Source organism: Agelaius phoeniceus, chromosome 21 (assembly GCF_051311805.1).
Source record: "Agelaius phoeniceus isolate bAgePho1 chromosome 21, bAgePho1.hap1, whole genome shotgun sequence".
Taxonomy (NCBI): domain Eukaryota; kingdom Metazoa; phylum Chordata; class Aves; order Passeriformes; family Icteridae; genus Agelaius; species Agelaius phoeniceus.
The window spans coordinates 11,681,494-11,700,443 of record NC_135285.1 but is presented as its reverse complement, the minus strand read 5'-3'; the positions used below and the strand labels follow the sequence as shown (position 1 = coordinate 11,700,443).

Here is an 18,950-nt window from a genome sequence, read left to right as displayed (position 1 = left end):
ATTTCTGTGATGTGTTAGGATCTAATTAACATAAAAAGTTTTTGCCGCTAAAAACGTAACAAACAAAACCGAAATACATGCTTACTTTACCTGCAATAATTGCTCATCTGTCTGCTCCTAGTTTATATCAAGGACAAAGAGAATCAGAAGATGATTAAGAAAGTCTCACTGTTCTAATGACGGGTTATTTGTCATTTCAGTCGGATATTTATTTTAAAGCTACTGCTGCAGTGAGTGGATCATCTGACAGCAGCTCTAAGGAAATGAGTTCAAAGAGTTCTCCTCAAACACCGACAGCTTATGAAAAGCCAGAATTACCTCTTCCTTCTCTAGAAGGTAATGTGATCTCTAATCATTCCAACAGTTATCAAATCTTGGTGCGGCTGGTCTTAAGTAAAGATGGTAAAAAAATGTGAGTTCCTACCTGAAAGTGTGGAGGATAAGAGATTTTCTATTTTCCACACATATAAAGCACTTGTCTGAGCTTTTGCACTGTAGTATCCTTTCTGAATGCATGGTAGCACTGTTCTGAAGAAATAAATTCTGTAGGAAGGGAAGAATTAAACCTCAATATCTTGATGACTCACAATGTGATCACAAGTCATAATGCAAAAAGGGGCATAAAATTATGAGAAAGCTTGACATTTCACATACGCTATTCCTTTTGTTAAAGAAAAGCAGAATAACCACTGAATGGCTGAAGCTCTTTTGCAAAACAAAAGTAAGAAGCCTTGAAAAGTTTTGCACAGACAATCTAGTGTAACGCGATGCATGAGCGGTCAGTCTATAGTGTAACAATAAAGGAGAAACAAGGGAACATCAGCTAAATAATGCAAGATGTGTGTACAGTTTTCTTCCTTAAATCTGCTGCTTTACTGTTAGCAGATAGGAAAAGAAGGTAATCACAAATTTTTTATTTGATGATAAGTTTGGGACTTTGTTTTTCTTCTAGGAATTAAGAAAACGTGATATTTTGTGTTACCTAAGAGGAGGAGTCATAATTTAAATCACTTAGTATCCAGGCTCCAATGTGTTTGGAGTACTTTAAAACACACGGGAAATACTGCACAGAGTGCAGAGTAATAGTCAGAGTTCCAGCCACAGGTCATATAAATTCACTTCCTGGTTCTGCTCCTGAGTCATCGTGTTGCCAAGAGTCAATCTTCTTCTTCTCTCTAAGTCAAATTGCTTGTATGTCTTCCTTCTTCTAGCTTATTTGTATTGAAAGATCTCTAGAGCAAGAAGATTTTTGTCACTTCAGTGCTCAGCTCAACAAGTATAGCTTGTCTCTGTAACTTTTCATTTGAAATTATTAAGAACTGATTCTGTTGTGCAAGTGTAATGTTCTTTTTTCTTTCTGTGTTGCAAGTGTAATATTCCTTTTTCTTTCTGTGTTTCAGCTGAAGTTCCATGCAAAAACCTGTACAAAATACCTCTGAGCAATCTGGTTGGGCGAAGCATTGAACGACCTCTGAAGTCACCTTTGGCTCCCAAGGTCATCGCTACTACGCCATCGAGTGGCATTACCTCTCTTCCAGTTTTGCACTCACTACCGTTATCTCGTATGGAAATTAAAGAAATTGCAAGCAGAACACGTAAAGAATTGCTGGGTAAACTCTCCTCATTCCTCAGTGTTACATATCAGTTGCCAAACATATACTTTCTAATCTTTGCACCATCACAGGTAGGTTTGTAACATGCAGGTAGTATTCATAAATTATTAAAATAAAAAAAGGAAACCGTGAGGAAGCATTATTTGCAACTAGTATAGCCATTGTCTGATCGTGTATAAGAAGGCCATATTCTAAGTTAGGTAGAAATCGTTAGTAATGGAAACCAGCAACAGATACCTTAACTTTTTCATGAGTGCTTCGTTTTATGTTGAAAGTATAAAGTCTTTTATTCCTTTATTGAGGTCTCTTGGATGAGCCTATACCCAAGACAGAAAGTTCACAGAAGCTGAAAAAGGTTTCTCGAAGACAGTCGGACCCTAAGCAGGGAGCTGTAAGGTCAACTAGTAGTGACAGGTAAATATACTTTAGAAAAGAGCCTAAGTTAGGCTATAAATATTTTCAGAATTGATTGCTCATGCTTATCTCAGTTGGCATGAGGCTGACTGAAACCTTTGCATATCCGTGTGCATTTCGTGCTAATGTGTTTGTTAGAGTATCTGAATACCATAAGTACTGAAGCAGTTACACTTTTTGCTGAAGACGTGTTAATGATAATACTAATGATAATAATGCAAGACAAGACTAAATGGCATTTTGTGGGACCTGCTGCAGCTGAACCTGTTGGAAAAATCTGGACTACTGCAGCTGCACTGTGCAGACTCTCTTGTTTTCTTTGTATGCTCTTGTGTTGCTATTTTCAGAATACATTTTGTGAAAAAGTACTGCAGCATTTGTCTGTTTGGCACTCTCCCAAATTTGCCCTGAACCAGGACTCCCCCAGTGCCATTCTCTTGTTTTCATTGTTTCCATAACCTATGTTTGCCTAGAGTACTGGCAGAATACAGAATACTGGCAAGATACAGGAGACTGACAGTAACAAAAGAAAAAAATCTCTCGCAGTGAAAAATTATGTTCGCTATATTTCCCTACTTGGAAATTATTGGGGTGAGAGGCTTCATTAATACTGCCTTTTGATTATTTTTAGTAGAGTAAAACAGGAGGAAACTTAGTTGCAATGGTCTGTGTCTGTTTTCAGGATAACACGATTGGATCTAGAAGTAGCCATTGTTCCTTCCTGCCCTGACCTCTGTATTTTTTTTAGTAACTTTTGTCTTCCTCTTTGCAGGATAATCTCAAGCTCATTTGAAGGCTATTCTGAAAGACGTCATCTTTCCACTAGTTCAGATCCTGATACTTCAGCAAACAGGGAGGAGAACTCACCATCTAGCTATCCATTTCAGCTGATTTCTTTATATGATGAAGACATCATTGACTTAAAATGAAGACACTTTTAAAACCTTTCTTCCTCACGTCACATTTTCTTACAGCTCTGTAAGCTCTATGGCAATGTCACAAACACTGCTTCTGGTAGTAAAATGTGGCTGGAAGTACTGGTGATAAATCCTTATGGAATCCATGTTCTGGTTAGCACAGCCTGATTTGGCAATGCTTATATCTTTGACATAGGTATGTTCTCTCAGTTGATGAAGCATTACTTTTCATGGCATTCTAACAGTAGGTAATCAATGGGAGATTTAGGCTGAAACTGAAGTAAACAAAAAGTATTACTTGTTCTAAGCTTCTTATAATTTGACTTACCTAAATGACATGCAGCAAAGTTAATTGCTGTTATTACTATCATGAGTTGTTTTACAACAGTGTATGTCATGTTGGAAGAGGAATTTTATAACACAGATCACTACTTTTGCTTTTTCAGTCTTTGAAAAACAAAACAACAACAAAAAAAATGCTTGCAGGCAAGGTCATTTCAAACACTGGAGTCAGTCCCTAAATTGATGCATCTGTGGTATGTTCACTGAAGAATCAGGTGAGATATGAAGATGGTGTTTCCTTGGCTCATTGTTTAGAGAAACTTGAAAACTCTTTTGGCATAAAAAATCCCTGAGCAGAGAACCTCTCTATAGGACACAGACTTGCAGAATATTTCTCGAAAATTGGAAAAAAAAAACAAAAAAACCAACAAGCAAAAAACAACTAAAAAACCCACGAACAAACAAAAAATGTGGAAACAAAAACTTCAGTCCATCTACTGGAAAACTCTTATTGTAGTGCATCTGCAGATTTTTCCATTACAGGCAGAAGAGCCAACCCAAATTGTCTTTGACTACAAAAAGATTCTTATGCAGACATCATCTTTAGCTGTTGTCTGTGCTTGCACCAATAGTATAAGTAATTATTTCAGATAGTTGTAATTTTCTAACTGGATGCAGACTGGATTTTCAGTGCTAATAAGGTAGTCTTCTGTGATGAAACAGTGATCTTGTCTCTTACTGTATTAAAGGGGTTTGTATTTAAAGTTTGATTTTTAATTTTTTTAAACCCTTTCCTCTAGAACACCTTTGCAAGGATTTTGTTTGGTTTGGGGTTTTTTTTCATGAAAGCCTTTCTATAGATGATGTTTTTAGCTTTATTAGCAAGCGTTTCTTGTTCTGAATATAGAAATACTTCTGTATCCTTGATTTTTATTTCATAATATCACCCATATGTCATGATTTCACTTTTGTTCAAGCATGATCATCTGGAGATGCGTGCCTTTTGCTGCCATCTGTCTGAATGTAAAACTGGTGATTGCAAAGTGATTTTTTTCTCAGTTATATAATATGGTTGAATTGCTTCACTTAAGAAAATCTGCAAGGTCTTACTTGGAAGTGTAATTTCTTACTCTCAACTGGGGTGGCTAATCAACAGAAGAAGCAATATTTCCAATAATAATTAGTCTTGGAGATGAAGGCTATTATTACTTTAGTGGGTTTTGCACTCATAGATTTGTGGGGTGAACTTCAATAAGCATCTAAAAGGAAGTACCAGATTGAAGTATTTGCAAAAACTTGTAATTATTCTTTTAGAATGTTGTTTCCAGAGATCGTGTTACTTTACCCTATCCTTATTTATTTGGACAGTTAAGGTTTAAAGAAAATCTGAAAGTACCACGCGGTACTTATTTTCCTGCAAGTTGTAAACACTTCTGAATCCACTTTTGGGGTCACTGCTGGCACTTACATATTTTTAAAAAGGAAAAGAACCAGCTTTTTCCAAGAACAGCTCTCTCAATGTTGTATTTGATTTCTGGTTTGTGGCTATTTTTGAAGACTGTACCAGTGTGTTTCAAAACTGGGGCTTTAGTTAAAATTTTAACTGGAAACTTTGCTTTACCCTGTTAGGATGCTGGATTTTAAATATACTGCAGATGTTCACCTGTGCCATCACAGCATGATTTAAAATGATTAACCATTGTTTGATAGCAGTTGAAGCAATATATGGAGATTTTTAAACTTGTTTTGAAGAACCTGAGCAAACACATCCTTGGGTATAGCCTTAGAGATGGAGCACTAGGGAGAATAAGAAGAATGAGAAGAGCATGACAGAAGGCTTGACTACTGGCTATGAGGGTAGTCAGAATGCATATAGATACAGTATTTGCATTATATCCTAAACATGATTATAGAAGAAAGGGCTATAAAGCAAGAGTTATTTTCTTGAACCAGAAGTGCAGTAGTGGCTGTAAAGTATTACCATTAATTAAGAGAGTGTTGGGGGGGTGGGAGTGTGTGTGTGTGTGAGAGAGAGAGAGAGAGAGAAAACGACCCTTTGAAGGTTTGCCTGTAATTACAGCATTGATGACATCTAGCAAATGAACTGTAAGGAGATACTGGATTACTGAAGCACAAAACTAGATCATACTGGCTTCACGGTACACACCTGGAACAGGATATTGCTATCATTTGAAGAGGGAAGCCCAGCAGCAACTGCATCCCTGCCCACCTCCTACCTGCTTTTATGCTATAGCTTGACATAATGGGTCTGGTACAAGCTGCTAAGCAAGTCACACTAGGAACTACCAGACCTTAACAGATCATTGCTCATGTAGTAGAGGAAGGAGCTGAATCCTGGGGAAAAAAAAATTAATGTCTTCATTCTTAATGTATCCAGTAAGTGCCTTGTTAAGTTTTTGCTTTTGTACTTAGAGTGTCATAGAGGGATAACATCTGATGTGGCAAAAGAAGCAGAGAGTGAAACAACATTTTGTTTGGGTTAGATGACACCTAGAGTTGGTAGCTGAGGCTTTAGAGCCATGTATATGTAGTTTACTACCTACTTACGGTAGGAGAGCAACCCAGAACGTAGGTAGAAGGCAGAGAACATAGAAATAATATTCCGATTTTATTTGACACAAGGCACAGGAACAAATTCAGTGAAGATCTTTATCACATTTATTGTATCAAAAAAACAATTACCGACACAATCATGTGAAATTGCTGGGGTACACAACCTTGTACAAGGATGTGGCTTCTTTGAGGTTTTTAGTAGTCTGAACAGACAACTATGATTTCTGTGTCTCTTCATGTGAAGAGAACTAGCTTCTAGCCATTGTTTTTATCAAAACATCATCCTTACTATTTAGACTGCTAATTAAAATCTAGAAGCAGTCGGTGGGATTGATACCAAAGCTCTTGTGCGTCATTTATAAAGGGCAAAGTTCTTACACACTTGCAGAACCTCTCCTTAAGACTGGCGTAAGATGAAAGGCTGCTGGGATGGCTATAGTGTCATTCACTCTAGTGTTGGAGCCATGTTGTTTGCCCTCTGTTTTTCCAGCCTGTGCATGCATATACTCTCTAAAACTTAAAAAGTAGTCTTGGGCATAAATTGTAGCCATGTCCACTGTAAACATAATCCTTTCTCCTTTCACAATGGGTGTTAGAGCTGCCTGTAGGCTGCATTCTTGATGCTGGCTGACCATCTCATGGTTAGGAGAAAAGATAATCTTTGACTCTACTATGTAAGATGGGTGTTGTTCTGATAGGAAAACTGAAAAATGTTGCTAAAGATGGATGGAAGGAAGGAATTGTTTCCATGAAGGAAGAATTGTTACCAGATTGAACACTTGCTATCAGGCTAAGTTTAGGCCCATTCTGGAACCTTGGCTACGTTTCTGCAAGAAATATTTTCTATCCCAATGTGCTGGATTTGTAGGCAGCAGCGGGGCTCTTAACTCCTGGCTAAATGGTGTTGGTCACCACTTCATCCCTGTGCCTTAGTCTGACTAAATTATAGGAATGTCATTTACATTGGTGCAAGCATTAGATTGTACAGGTAGTTAATTTAGAATGTACTTGTGTGTTCTCACCAGCATGGTTAATGATGCATGGAATCACAAAATAGTTGAGGGTAGAAAGGACCACTGTGTTATCATCTAGTCCAGTACACACACTTGTGCACCACCATTCAAAAATCTGTTCAAAATGGATATGCAAGATTTTGGGCTACTTGTCATCTTTGTCCTGCATTTCAATTGCAGCATGCATATAGACCATCACCATAACTTTGAAGTGTGACTAGGACTTGAGAATCCCCAGACACATGAGCTAAGTTAATTCACACATACACACACACAATATGGAGCCCTTAAGTCTTTGATGAGCTGTTCGTAAGGTCCCCAAAGCCCAGATTGAGCTTTAGAAACCAGTACAAAGAGTCATTTTTGTCCAGTTCCTTATTCTAGTGGCAATGCAGCACACATAAGTATTTCATAAGTGTTTGAAAGTAACAAAACACTTCCTTCTAATACGAAACAAAAACCCACATGAAATTTGAAAGGGCTATGGCTATGCATGGTAGCAAGAGAACTGCTCTAGGTTCAGTGAATGCACGCATACATTCGGTTTCCTGGTTTGCAAAGTAAGGCCTGTTCTAGTTATAGTCCTTTACTAGTTTGGGGGTGCGGCGGGGATTCCTCTTTGTTTTGGTTTGTGTGGTTTCTGGAGGCTGGTGCTGTGGGCTGGTTTTTTGTTGCTTTGTTGGGTGGGATTTTTTTTTCAGGTTTTGGAGGGGGGGTTTGGTTGGCTGGGTTGGGGGTTTTTTTTGTTTGTTTGGTTTTGGTTTGTTTTTTTGGTTTTTTTTTTTTTGGTTTAGTTTTTGTTGTTCTTTTGTTTGTTTGGGGTTTTTTGGTTGGTTTGCCATTGTTTTTCAATTCATAACAAACATGCAAGTATGCATCTGGAATGAACAGCAGGTTTGTTCTCTGCCTTCATGTGATTATTTCTATAAATGTGCATGTATTTGTACTTGATAGATTCAGATTGAATTTTTTTAGTACTTGACAGTCAACTGAATACTTAAACAGTACTTAAGAGGGCAGGGAATGGGTAACGTTATTGCCTAACTAGTTACATATGGTTAAGGTTGCTACTCCTGACGTATATTTTCTGCTGTTCTAAGTATATTTGACCCGTAATGGCTAGCTTGAACATGTTTTTCCAAAGGTGTGGGTCTATAACTCTCCTTGCAGATGCAGTGGCTTTTCCAGAGCTGTTGGCTTAGTCTGCATTTGAAATATATAACCCTTTTCATTTGGATTTGGTTTTCAGTATATATACATATATAGGTATATGTATTTGTAATTTCTACTGTAAATTTTCAGGGATTAAAAATCCTGAGTTATATATATAGGAATTTAAAGTAACAGGATCATAAAAGGCAGGGGAAGAGAAAATTCCATCAGCAAGTGATAAGGTATTTCAGAATAATTTTATGTTGCCGTCTGTGTGTGAAAATGGGTATCATGCTATTTTCATTCTTAACAATTTGATGTCATGGTTCATATGCACAGTGCTTGCTTATTCTGTTAAAGCACTGTTTTCTCTGATAGGCTTAATCTGTTTCTGTGAAGGACTAAATTATACCCTGGAAACCTAATATTAACAATATGGGAAGGCTCAAGAGATTATGCAGCAAACATCTGTACTTGCATGCAGGTTAGAAAGTATTTTTATTCTTATTACTTGAGCACAGCAACTTCACCAGCCTGTATACTGCTTAGCTGCTTCACTTTGTTGCTGACCTGTAACTGACTGACTCCTCTTTGCTACTGGAAATTGTGGTACTAGCATCTGACTTGAAGAGAAAATTGAGGTAATTTTCTGCATATTTACCTGGTTAAATGGAAAATGTTATGTAAAGATTTATGCAGAGCGTTATCAATCTAGAATGTTAGTTTAAATGTCTTTGAATGGTAGCAGACTGCTTTGTAATTTAATAATAGCATACTGTTAAGACTGTTGCTACATTTGTGATCAAAGACTCTTTACCACTGGTCTTAAATGCTGATGTATTACCATTTTTTTAATGTCATATGGTAGCATGTATGGTTTGTATTTTAGATACGACATCCAAATAGAGACAGTCCTATCACATCTGAAAGTGTTTTAAGTGCTATTCATCACCTTTGTGAAGAAGAAACATTATTTATTTCTTCATCTGTAATAAACAATAAATTTGATCCCACCTGTTTCTTTCACCTCTTTCACACACGCAGGACTAATGACTTTCAAATTTGCTAAGTAAAAAGACGAGAAATCAAAAAGACAGGATGTAGCACAGAGCACTGCTTTTCCCATTTGAGTTCTCTGAAGTGCTGTATCATACCTATGAGATTGCTGTTTGTGTCTTAAGCTTTACCCATCTTTGATAAAAGCCATAATCTAGGTTTGGTTTATGTTTCCAGCCATCTTTTAGACTTTTGGAGACCTGCTTCAGTTGGGGATCTTTACTCTGTAAACTAACACTACAAAATAGTTTTTCTCCCTTTCTGGCTAAGTGTGTATTCTTACTGTCTCCAAGACCTTGCGATTCCTTTTGAAAAATCATCTTTTCCAAAGTAGCAAAGACATTCTCTTAAGAGCTACAACCCTTTTTGTGATTTAAATGTATTCCTAGCCACCTTGACAACAATAACAAAAAAGCCTTAACTCCATGAAAGCCAAGACTTCATCTTCATTTGGGATTAAGACTTAATTCTGTGGTCAGAATTAACAGAAATAACAGCCACACAAACATCAAGTACTGCAGTCTGAAACTAACGTTAGCTAGGCTATGTTGTGCACTTCTTCACTGTAACATGCAGCCTAAGGAAAAGGTAGAGTTAAGCAAGGAAATTTTATTTATTTATAAAATTAGATTTTATTTTACATCTTAGGAAAAAAAAAAAGATACTGGCCCCAATGCAATTAATGATCTCATATGGCCATTGCAGTCAGTACACCAGGTTAAAAGAACACAGGAACTGAAGAAATAAGTGTAATTTGCTTACTATAAAATGCTTACTAAAAAATCCCGAAATTCTTTGGGTTCCTAAGAAGGCCATAACCCAGTTCGTTAACACACAAGCAGCACTCGATATGCCTCTCGCTTTAAGTAGGATGATTTCAGATATCAGCAACCATGGAGCTGGACCCAGGCAAAGGCGCAAAACCTGCAATTAAAAAGTGAAGAGAATAAATGCAAGTTAAGTAGGAAAAAGCAAATTATGTCCAAATTAATCATGTAAGGGGGATGCAGTTTTCACGTTAGATTTGTGCATGGTTTGGTGCACCGGACCTCTGCCCGAAGGAGAGAGAATAGGTGACTGTAAGTCAGTATGACAAACACTTGTGCATTTTTCATCATAATAATTACAGGAATATTCTTAACAAACAGAACTTGCCAAAACCTCGGGTACGAGTCGGAAGCGGAGGAACCCAGCAGGCACCCAGATTCCTCAACAGCCACGTCTCGCCTGTGGGGAAGCGTCGACGCGTCCGTCCCCGGTCGCCTCTCGCCGGGCCGCCGGTCGCCCCTCGCCGGGCCGCCGCTACGAGCGCGCCGGAGCGCAGGAGCGGGCCGGGTGGAAGCGGCTGGGCGCGGCGGCGGGGAACGATGACGTTGGGATGCGCCGGAAGCCGCCTGTTCGTGAGAGCGACGGGTCAGGGAGCGCCTTCTCTCCGGTGCCGGCGGTTCGCCCAGCGCGGGCTTGGCCCAGCCCTCCCCTCCCTTCAGCGTCGGGCGGTCGTGAGGACCTGGTCTCCTCTTGAGGGTGACCCTTCTGCCGTGGGTGCCTGCAGATTGTGGCGCGGGCTGCGGAAGTGCTGAGAGCCGGTCCTGCCGTGGGAGCGATGGCCGCAGGGAAGCACCCGGCCGTGCTGGACTCCGGGAGTCCGCGCAAGCCGTGGCGACTGCCCGCCGACGGACACCCCGCACCGGGCTGCTACCTGAGGTGAGCGACGCTGAGCCTGCAGTCCTCGCCGTGCTTTTTGCATGTGGAGGTATATTGGGAGCGGGCGGGGGGAGCGGATAGGGCTGGCTGCGTAACACCTGGAAAAGAGGCTCGAGCACTGGTTTCAGCGGCCTCACAGCAGCCCTTCATTTCAGTAATATCTTCACGTATTGAATACAACAAGCGCCTTGGGCTCGCGGAGTTTTTATTCGTAGCCGGCCTATTAGAATTTTTTACTTTGTTTAAAGAGAACACATGCCTGTTTCAACAGCAACTGTATTCACTGCCATATGTGTTGAGGAAAGCTGGTAAGTGCTGTCTGCAGTAAAAGTTACTGTAATGAACTTGTGATTTAATAGGAGCAGCTGCTTCTGTGCATTTGACATCCAGAACCTTCTTGTGTGTTTTACCAACAATTGCATGCCATGTGCAGCCTTTTATAGTGATGACTGTAATTTTCTGTACTCCTATGCCCTGTTAAGAGGTGTGCTCTAAGATCTTATTCTATGATGGTAAAATGTTTGTATAGAAATAAACATGCTATTGAGTCCCACTCAGATACCTCAGTTCTTTTAGTTTGGGAGTGCTGTGAAATTCAGACAGTTATCTAATGAATTAGACCTTCCAGAGGAAATAAATGTATATTATTTTTTAACTGTTTACCTGATGTTTATCTTCTTAATCAATGGTCCCAGGTCGCTGAAGGAACTTGAGATGTCACAGGATAGTATAAGTGCGTTCAGGGGGTGGTATTCAATTTCACAGTTAAGTCTCAGTGGAAATAAACTGAGGAAATAGGAAAAAAAATACAACAACGGGATTTTTAAACTGTGTTTAGGTCAAAGTGGTGCAGACACGTCAATACTGATGCTAGACCAGTACAAGCTCAGGCCTTTATGTGAGCCGAATAGAAAAATTAGAAAGACTAACTTATCGTCCAACGCAATTTGTCAGACATCTCTGTATACTTTTTTGAAAACTAACTAGCTATCTATTATTAAGATAGTTCAGGAGGAAGGTATGAGTACATTATGTTAGTAACTAGCTTATCACTCTGCTTATGCGTTTTGGTTTTTTCCTTGTATCAGAATAATCCATGAGTAAACTCTAAGACAGTGTTTATTTGCTGTAATAGGTGTAAAACTTAAACTAACCCCTACCTTATTGGACTCAGAATTTGAAAGTGTTAATCTAAAACAAGAAATATGTTAACATTCATAATGAATGCTAACATTCACTAGCTACATGCAATTTACTAGTAAGTCTGCTGTGGGACAAATGATAGTTCAGGGTGCATGCAAATGCTTAGTCCTAACCTAAAGAATATTTTAAAATGCATTTGGTCTCTTCAGTCTGTGTGTTAACATGCCATTTGGAATACTTTTGTACCAGTAATAAAGATGTGATTCATGCCTTATTTTCTGAACGGAACTAATACAGTATTTTGATGTATCACAGGTAAATTTTTCCATAACCTTATGGAGAAAAAGGACTTTGAAGCATGGCTTGATAACATTTCTATTGCATTTCTTTCTCTGACGGACTTGCAGAAAAATGAAACTCTGGATCACCTGATTAGCTTGAGTGGAGCAGTCCAGCTCAGGCACCTCTCCAATAATCTAGAGATTCTACTCAAGAGGGACTTCCTCAAACTTCTTCCATTGGAACTTAGTTTTTATCTGTTAAAATGGCTTGATCCGCAGACCTTACTCACATGTTGCCTCGTCTCTAAGCAGTGGAACAAGGTTATAAGTGCCTGTACAGAGGTGTGGCAGACTGCGTGTAAGAATTTGGGTTGGCAGATAGATGACTCTGTTCAGGATCCTCTACATTGGAAGAAGGTTTACCTAAAAGCTATTTTAAGGATGAAGCAGCTGAAGGACCACGAAGCCTTTGAGACATCCTCTTTAATTGGACACAGTGCCAGAGTATATGCACTTTACTATAAAGATGGACTTCTGTGTACAGGTAGGAAGGACAGACAACTTGGGAGTCTTAAAATTCTTTGTTTTCTCTTCCCCCTCATAAGATTATTGACAATTTGCTTTTCTTTTACTAGACAAATTATTCTCATAGTGTGAATACAGATGATAATTCAAAATTACTTATTTTTTCAATTTTTGAAACACCTGGTGTACTAATAAACTCATTAGTCACTTTACTAAGAACACAAGGAGACCGATGTCTTTTTTTGATAAAGAAACAGTAACAGTAGGTATCATTGTCCCTGCCAATGGCATGATGGAACTAAATGACTTTTAAGGGCCCTTCCAATCCAGATTGCTCTGTGATTTTGATCATGCTGTTACTATGAGTAAGCCCATTTGGGAAGTACAGATATGTTAGCTATCCTCTTAGAGATAGCTTTCAATTAAAAGGACTTTGGGCTGTGAGAGAACTTCAGTCTCCCAGAACATGGAAGAAAAAGTCATATCTTCTTTGAAACAAGGCTGTAAGCACTTTCAGTTCCTAACGTAAGTGCTTTATGAAGTGCTGTAAAACTAGATTTAACCTTGCTACTAGTCTGACTTGCACATAATTTCAGCTTCCTCCCTGAAGAGTAGAGACTGCAATATTTCAGTTTGAACTTAAGTTACAGACAGAACATATATGAAGCCTTAGTATGAAAGAATAATAACAGAGTTACAATGAATCGCTGTCAGAGCATATTCTAAGGATTTGCCAGTAATTTGGAATGATAATGTTATACACTAAGTTGGGAATACTCCCTTCAGTCGGTCATTTGTTGGTACAGTAGGATGCTTACTAGAAGCCAACGACTAGATTCTAGCCAGTCTTTCACTTACCTACTCAGTAGTGAATGTTATACACAGAAAACAGCATTGTCAAAACTTTCTGACAACTTTTGTACTGAAACCTCCAGGAGAAGAAGCAGATATAAGGAGTCCAGAGATTTATTTTGCTCTCCAAAGCTAGCAGCTGAAAAAAGAGGAGCTTCAGGTAGAGAAAAGAAAGTGGCAAGATATGAGGCCTGGTATTCATCTATATTTCAAAGTTTGCTGGAACCCTTTCCTTCCTGAAAGAAACTAAAGCTTGCAGTATAGTCAGTGGCTCTGTAAAACCTGAGTGATGTGTCACGTGAAATTTCCATTCATCTGTTTCCGTAGACACTATCAGTCAGACGTAGTGCCAGAATCTACCAATCTTGCATTTATCCTTTTTTTTATATTCTAGGATCAGATGACTTGTCTGCAAAACTGTGGGATGTAAGCACAGGTCAGTGCATATATGGTATCCAGACACACACTTGTGCTGCAGTGAAGTTTGATGAACAAAAGCTTGTAACAGGATCTTTCGATAACACAGTAGCCTGTTGGGAATGGAGCTCTGGGGCAAAGACACAGCATTTCAGAGGACATACTGGTGCAGGTATGTTGAAATTTTAAAATTGTAATTTCACCAGTGAAGTAATGTACATCATCATCATCAAACAAAATATAATTAAATTTATCTTTTTTCACACTAGCCTTATCGGTTTGTTCAGCCTCTGTTCTCTGTCATCTGAGTCCCCTGAGTTCCCCTCGACAAGTGACTAGAACACATAGTGTGACTAGAACACATATACACTTGTCCTTGAATATGCCAAAGCTTAGCCATGTAGCATTTTGCAATTGCATGGAAGTAACAATAAATGCCACGGTTATTCAGTAGCTTCAAGTCTCAAGGAGGTGCAAATCTTAGGTAGCAGGGCATACATGGCCATGGCCATTTTTTCTATTCCCACATTGGACATGAGCTTAAAGCAAAGAGCAAAATAGGAGCTGGGAATACGTATTTGCATTGCCCTCATAATTCAATTCTTTGTCGTGTACTTAGAAGTACCCTCAGTTCAGCTGTAGTTTTTTTCCCTTGTATTTATAAAATATACTAATCCTGTGGAATTATCTTACTAAAGCTCTGGAAATATGAACTAGCTTAAATTACACTTTGCCACAATCCAGCCATAAAGGAACCACTGATATACATGCTCTTAATTTGGGCAGAAAACCCCAGTAATTTCACAATGTAAACTTAGGCATCCAGAGCAACAATTCATTTAAACAGTTCAAGAACAATTAAGGATGTAGTAGCATATGAATTTAGAAGCTGCTAAATTCATACAGATGCTACTAGTGTCTCACAGAAAAATGCATGCATAGAGACTGGTATTCCTTATTTAGTTCTCTCTTTGCTTGAAGTTTTTAGTGTGGATTACAATGATGAACTTGATATTCTGGTCAGTGGCTCTGCAGACTTCACTGTGAAAGTGTGGGCCTTATCAACAGGAACGTGCCTGAATACCCTTACTGGACACACAGAATGGGTCACTAAGGTGGGAATATTGATTCATAATTAATCTCACACACTTATTTGCACTAAATTTGTAACATGTTCTAAATTTTTATTTCCTAGTCCTAATCCTGCAGGTAGGTTTAGAATCTGAAGAACATCTGGAAATACTACAAAATAACATTTCAACTGAAAAAATATTTAAGCTGTAATTAAACCTTTCAGACCATTGAAGATATTTCAATTCCAAAGTAGCTGGGCTAATACTAGGAAGCAGTGTTTTGATTCAAAGACCGAATAAAAACTGGTTCTGAAAAAAGATGGCTTTAAAAGTTATGTAAAAATCCAATGATCTTGATAACAAAAATCTGATCATGAAACAATATTTTTCCTCTGGTTATTTCAGAACTTGAAAGATGAGGAGTGTGGCTGTACAGATAAAGTATGTATGTTTGCTTATTAGTACAGTAAATTGTCACTAGTAGGAACAAAAGAGTGTAAACTGTAGTTTTCCTTCAGTTGCTAAAAAGTATTTGTACTGCCTTTATTCATGGGTACACTATGCAGGTGGTCAGTGAAATGAAAAATGCAAATGAAAATTTAATTATTTAACAGCATCAACATAAATCATTGCCGTCCTTCAATTACAGGTCGTTTTGCAGAAATGCAAAGTCAAATCTCTTATGCATAGTCCTGGGGATTATATTCTCCTAAGTGCAGATAAGTATGAAATCAAGGTATGTACCATATATCATACATATATTATTTTGGTACATTGGGAAGCAAAAAGCTTGAGTAATTTGCTGAAGTTTACAAACAATAGAAGGATTTAGTTTTTCCCCACATTTCCTGCTTTAGAGGCTGCATGCAGAACATGAAACTCTTTGGAAGCTAATTTTTCAATGCTTGCCTTAGTATTTAGTTTTAAATGATAGCTCTACAACAATCGTAATGCAAAGAATTGGTGCTTCCAGGTCATGACAGTGAGGCAGGTAAATGCAAATACTGTTACTGTTAGGGACTTTGGGGTTGGAGAGTGCTGCAAGTTTGTGGTTATAGAAGTGCTTCATAACTGAAACAGTTACATTTCTGTCCCAATTGGATGGTTGATTTTTTTTTTTTTTCCATTCTTTAAAGTACCTATTTTCACTGGGAATTTCTTAGGCTAGAAACAACATGTGCTGCACTGTAAGACAAGTCACTTGAAGAATTGATGTTTCTACCTGAAAAAGATAAATAGTTCTGGAAAAAACTCATGCACACATTTACCTGATGCTTAAAAAGAGACTGTGGGGCTTGCTCTATTTATGTATCAGTTTATAATGTGAATTTTTTATGGTCTTTAACTGTGTTCTAATTGTAGATTTGGCCTATTGGAAGGGAAATAAACTGCAAATGCTTAAGAACATTGTCTGTTTCTGAAGACCGCAGCATCTCCCTACAGCCTAGGCTGCACTTTGATGGTAAATACATAGTGTGCAGTTCAGCACTAGGATTATACCAGTGGGACTTTGCCAGCTATGATATTCTCAGGTAAACCATTCAGTTTAGGATTCAGTCTTCATTAAATAAATAAGAAGCAGTTTACCAGTTTTAATAACTTACCTTAAATGTGGACCAAAAGAATCTTGAATAAAATCCTGTAAACATCTTGCTTTACACATACCGAGCAGTTTAATTCTAATTTTGTCATCTAATAATATGAATCGTTTCATTGCTCTTCTGGTTTCTGGCCACATGCTCATCTCTTCCATATTTTCATTCCGTAAGCTGAAGTGTTTCAGTATAGACTTAAACCAGACTGCAGTGCTGTAGTTCTGAATGTGGAAGTGTAGTGATGCAGAGCTAATGTTACCATGGAGACTGCTATACAGAGAACCAAGCAGAAATTTCTGGGGGTCCATTGATGGGACAAGAAATTAAAAAGACTCTTTTTGCTTATAGCACCACTGATCTGTCACTCCTTCTAATGTTGTGGAACGACAGTGAAATCTATCAGACTGCAGTGAGGGACTGAACATGATGGCATTCCATTTCCACATAAAGAATCAAGTTGTATGAGTTGGGAATGGTGGCATCAAAGATGCCAACTTACTAAAGAAAAAAATGCATTTTAGAACTGCTAGAAGACTCCTTAATTTAAATACCCTGAATAATTGTGGATATTTGAAAGATCTCCAGAAGTGCTTCTTATGAGTAAGAATAACTGAGTAATTTCACTTCTTAGTTTACTCTCCCATCTTTCAGAACAGAAAGATGGTCTCTTATTGCTGAGAGCAGATTTTCATCCCCACACATTTTTGTGCCTCAGTTCTTTGCTTTATGTAATGCTATGATCAAACATGCAGGCAGTTGTGGAAGACTCAACTCTTCAGTTTCTATTCCAAGTTTTATTTATTAAGGGAAGCCATCATCAAGGTGTTGGGGAACTAAAAACTACTTTTATTTCTCCCCATGGTTAATTTAACATAAAACATCAGTAAAACAGCATTCTAAGGACTAGTCTTGGGTGATTTATCTAACCTGCTTATCACAAGAAGGCATGTCTATCTTTTACTTCTGCCTTTTAGAGGGGTGAATTCAAAATTATTCAAAAGAATAATAACAGCTTTTACCTCTTAGTGTAAAGATATTGAGGCATGAAATCCATATGGAAATTTACTGTAAAACACAAGTACATTTGCTCTTTCATTTGTATGTAGAAATGGCTCTTTTTTTCCTTGTGCTCTGCAGAATAATCCCTTTCAAACCTTAGCCTTCACTTATGCTCAGATGGGTCTGTCCTGAATATATAAAGTCAGAAGTGAAACCACAGGCCTGACTGTAGCTAAAGTGTTCAGTTGCTTAATTTGAAAGATTTGCATCCAGTTCTTTTTAAATTACTTCAGAATGATGAATTTAGACACATTTTCTGTAGACATACAGGATTCGCTTTAGTAATTCAAGCTCATGACAACATCGTAAGGGAGATTCTTACACTGTTTTCTTGTCTTCTAGGGTTATCAAACCTCCAGACTTCTCAAATGTATCCTTGCTGGGCTTTGGAGAGATATTTGCTCTACTGTTTGACAACAGATACCTGTACATAATGGACTTGAGGACAGAAAAACTGATAAGCCGCTGGCCTTTACCAGAATATAGAAAGTCAAAGAGAGGTTCAAGCTTCTTGGCCGGTGAAATGTCTTGGTTAAATGGACTAAATGGCCAAAATGATACAGGCTTGGTTTTTGCCACCAGTATGCCAGACCATAGTATCCATTTGGTCTTATGGAAAGAACATGGCTGAAAAGCTCACACATACAGAATCTTCAGGAATTTATGGCCTGTCAGCAAGTGTGTCCATAAAATGAGACTTTGCATGAACCAAAGTTGCACATCCAATGGTATCATCATGCAATGCACAATCATTTACTTTTATTTGGGCATTTGGGAATGGGTTGTTTTGGAAATAATGCAATGCAGCATGCTAACAGTATTCACCACAAAATTTTGTCTATATTCATGTTTAAATATACCTGTTTGGGCTCTGAAGTATAGCTTGTAATGTTTAAACCATTCAAATCTGCTACCAAGTCTGAAATCAAGTTGTGCTTGACCTGACTTCCGACCTTTTTTTTTTTTTTAATTGAAACAGAAGGTGAAGCTACTGTCTTAGAACCATAGGCTTTTGTACATCTAATAGCAAATACTGGTTGCAGTGCATGGCTGCTTAACAAAAATGAGAAAACAGCAAACCCTCTCTCTCTCCAGAATCTTTCTCTTCAAAATGTTTTTCCATATGATAGCTTTAAATACTTAGCCTTTGAAACAGAAGAATCAAACGAGTCCTTTAACAAATATTTGTCCACATATTTTTGTGCTATTTGACATGTACTTTAAAGCTGCATCTACATCCCATGCTTTAGAAATGCTTTAGGTTGATCTACCTCCCTCCC

At 38.2% G+C, this 18,950-nt stretch overlaps 3 protein-coding genes across 6 annotated transcripts in view; 2 read left to right on the top strand and 1 right to left on the bottom strand.

Moving 5' to 3' along the window:
• Window positions 1-8,973, top strand: part of GARNL3 (GTPase activating Rap/RanGAP domain like 3) — a 33,149-nt gene extending 24,176 nt beyond the window's left edge. For both annotated transcript variants that reach the window (XM_054646276.2, XM_077189365.1), the window contains exons 26-29: window positions 201-336; window positions 1,401-1,610; window positions 1,916-2,027; window positions 2,800-8,973. In XM_054646276.2, the coding sequence (XP_054502251.1) occupies window positions 201-336; window positions 1,401-1,610; window positions 1,916-2,027; window positions 2,800-2,956 (615 nt within the window). In that variant the 3' untranslated portion in view covers window positions 2,957-8,973. The remainder of the gene's footprint in view (window positions 1-200; window positions 337-1,400; window positions 1,611-1,915; window positions 2,028-2,799) is intronic.
• A 637-nt stretch (window positions 8,974-9,610) lies between these two features.
• On the bottom strand, window positions 9,611-12,197 carry LOC143695591 (uncharacterized). Its single transcript, XM_077189411.1, has 4 exons — window positions 12,115-12,197; window positions 11,389-11,511; window positions 10,183-10,869; window positions 9,611-9,945 (listed from the first exon to the last, which is right to left on the bottom strand). The coding sequence occupies exons 1-4, from the start codon at window positions 12,195-12,197 to the stop codon at window positions 9,906-9,908; spliced, it is 933 nt and encodes a 310-aa protein (XP_077045526.1). The 3' UTR covers window positions 9,611-9,905.
• Window positions 10,590-18,615, top strand: FBXW2 (F-box and WD repeat domain containing 2). 3 transcript variants are annotated; one of them, XM_054646436.2, is made up of 7 exons: window positions 10,590-10,725; window positions 12,184-12,693; window positions 13,921-14,115; window positions 14,925-15,058; window positions 15,666-15,752; window positions 16,379-16,548; window positions 18,013-18,615. In XM_054646436.2, the coding sequence occupies exons 2-7, from the start codon at window positions 12,204-12,206 to the stop codon at window positions 18,299-18,301; spliced, it is 1,365 nt and encodes a 454-aa protein (XP_054502411.1). In that variant the 5' UTR covers window positions 10,590-10,725; window positions 12,184-12,203; the 3' UTR covers window positions 18,302-18,615. The 3 variants fall into 3 exon arrangements, with proteins under 3 accessions (XP_054502411.1, XP_054502412.1, XP_054502414.1); XM_054646437.2 differs by having other exon boundaries at window positions 16,379-16,478; window positions 18,013-18,252; XM_054646439.2 differs by having other exon boundaries at window positions 10,595-10,725; window positions 12,276-12,693.
• Window positions 18,616-18,950: the final 335 nt, after the last annotated feature.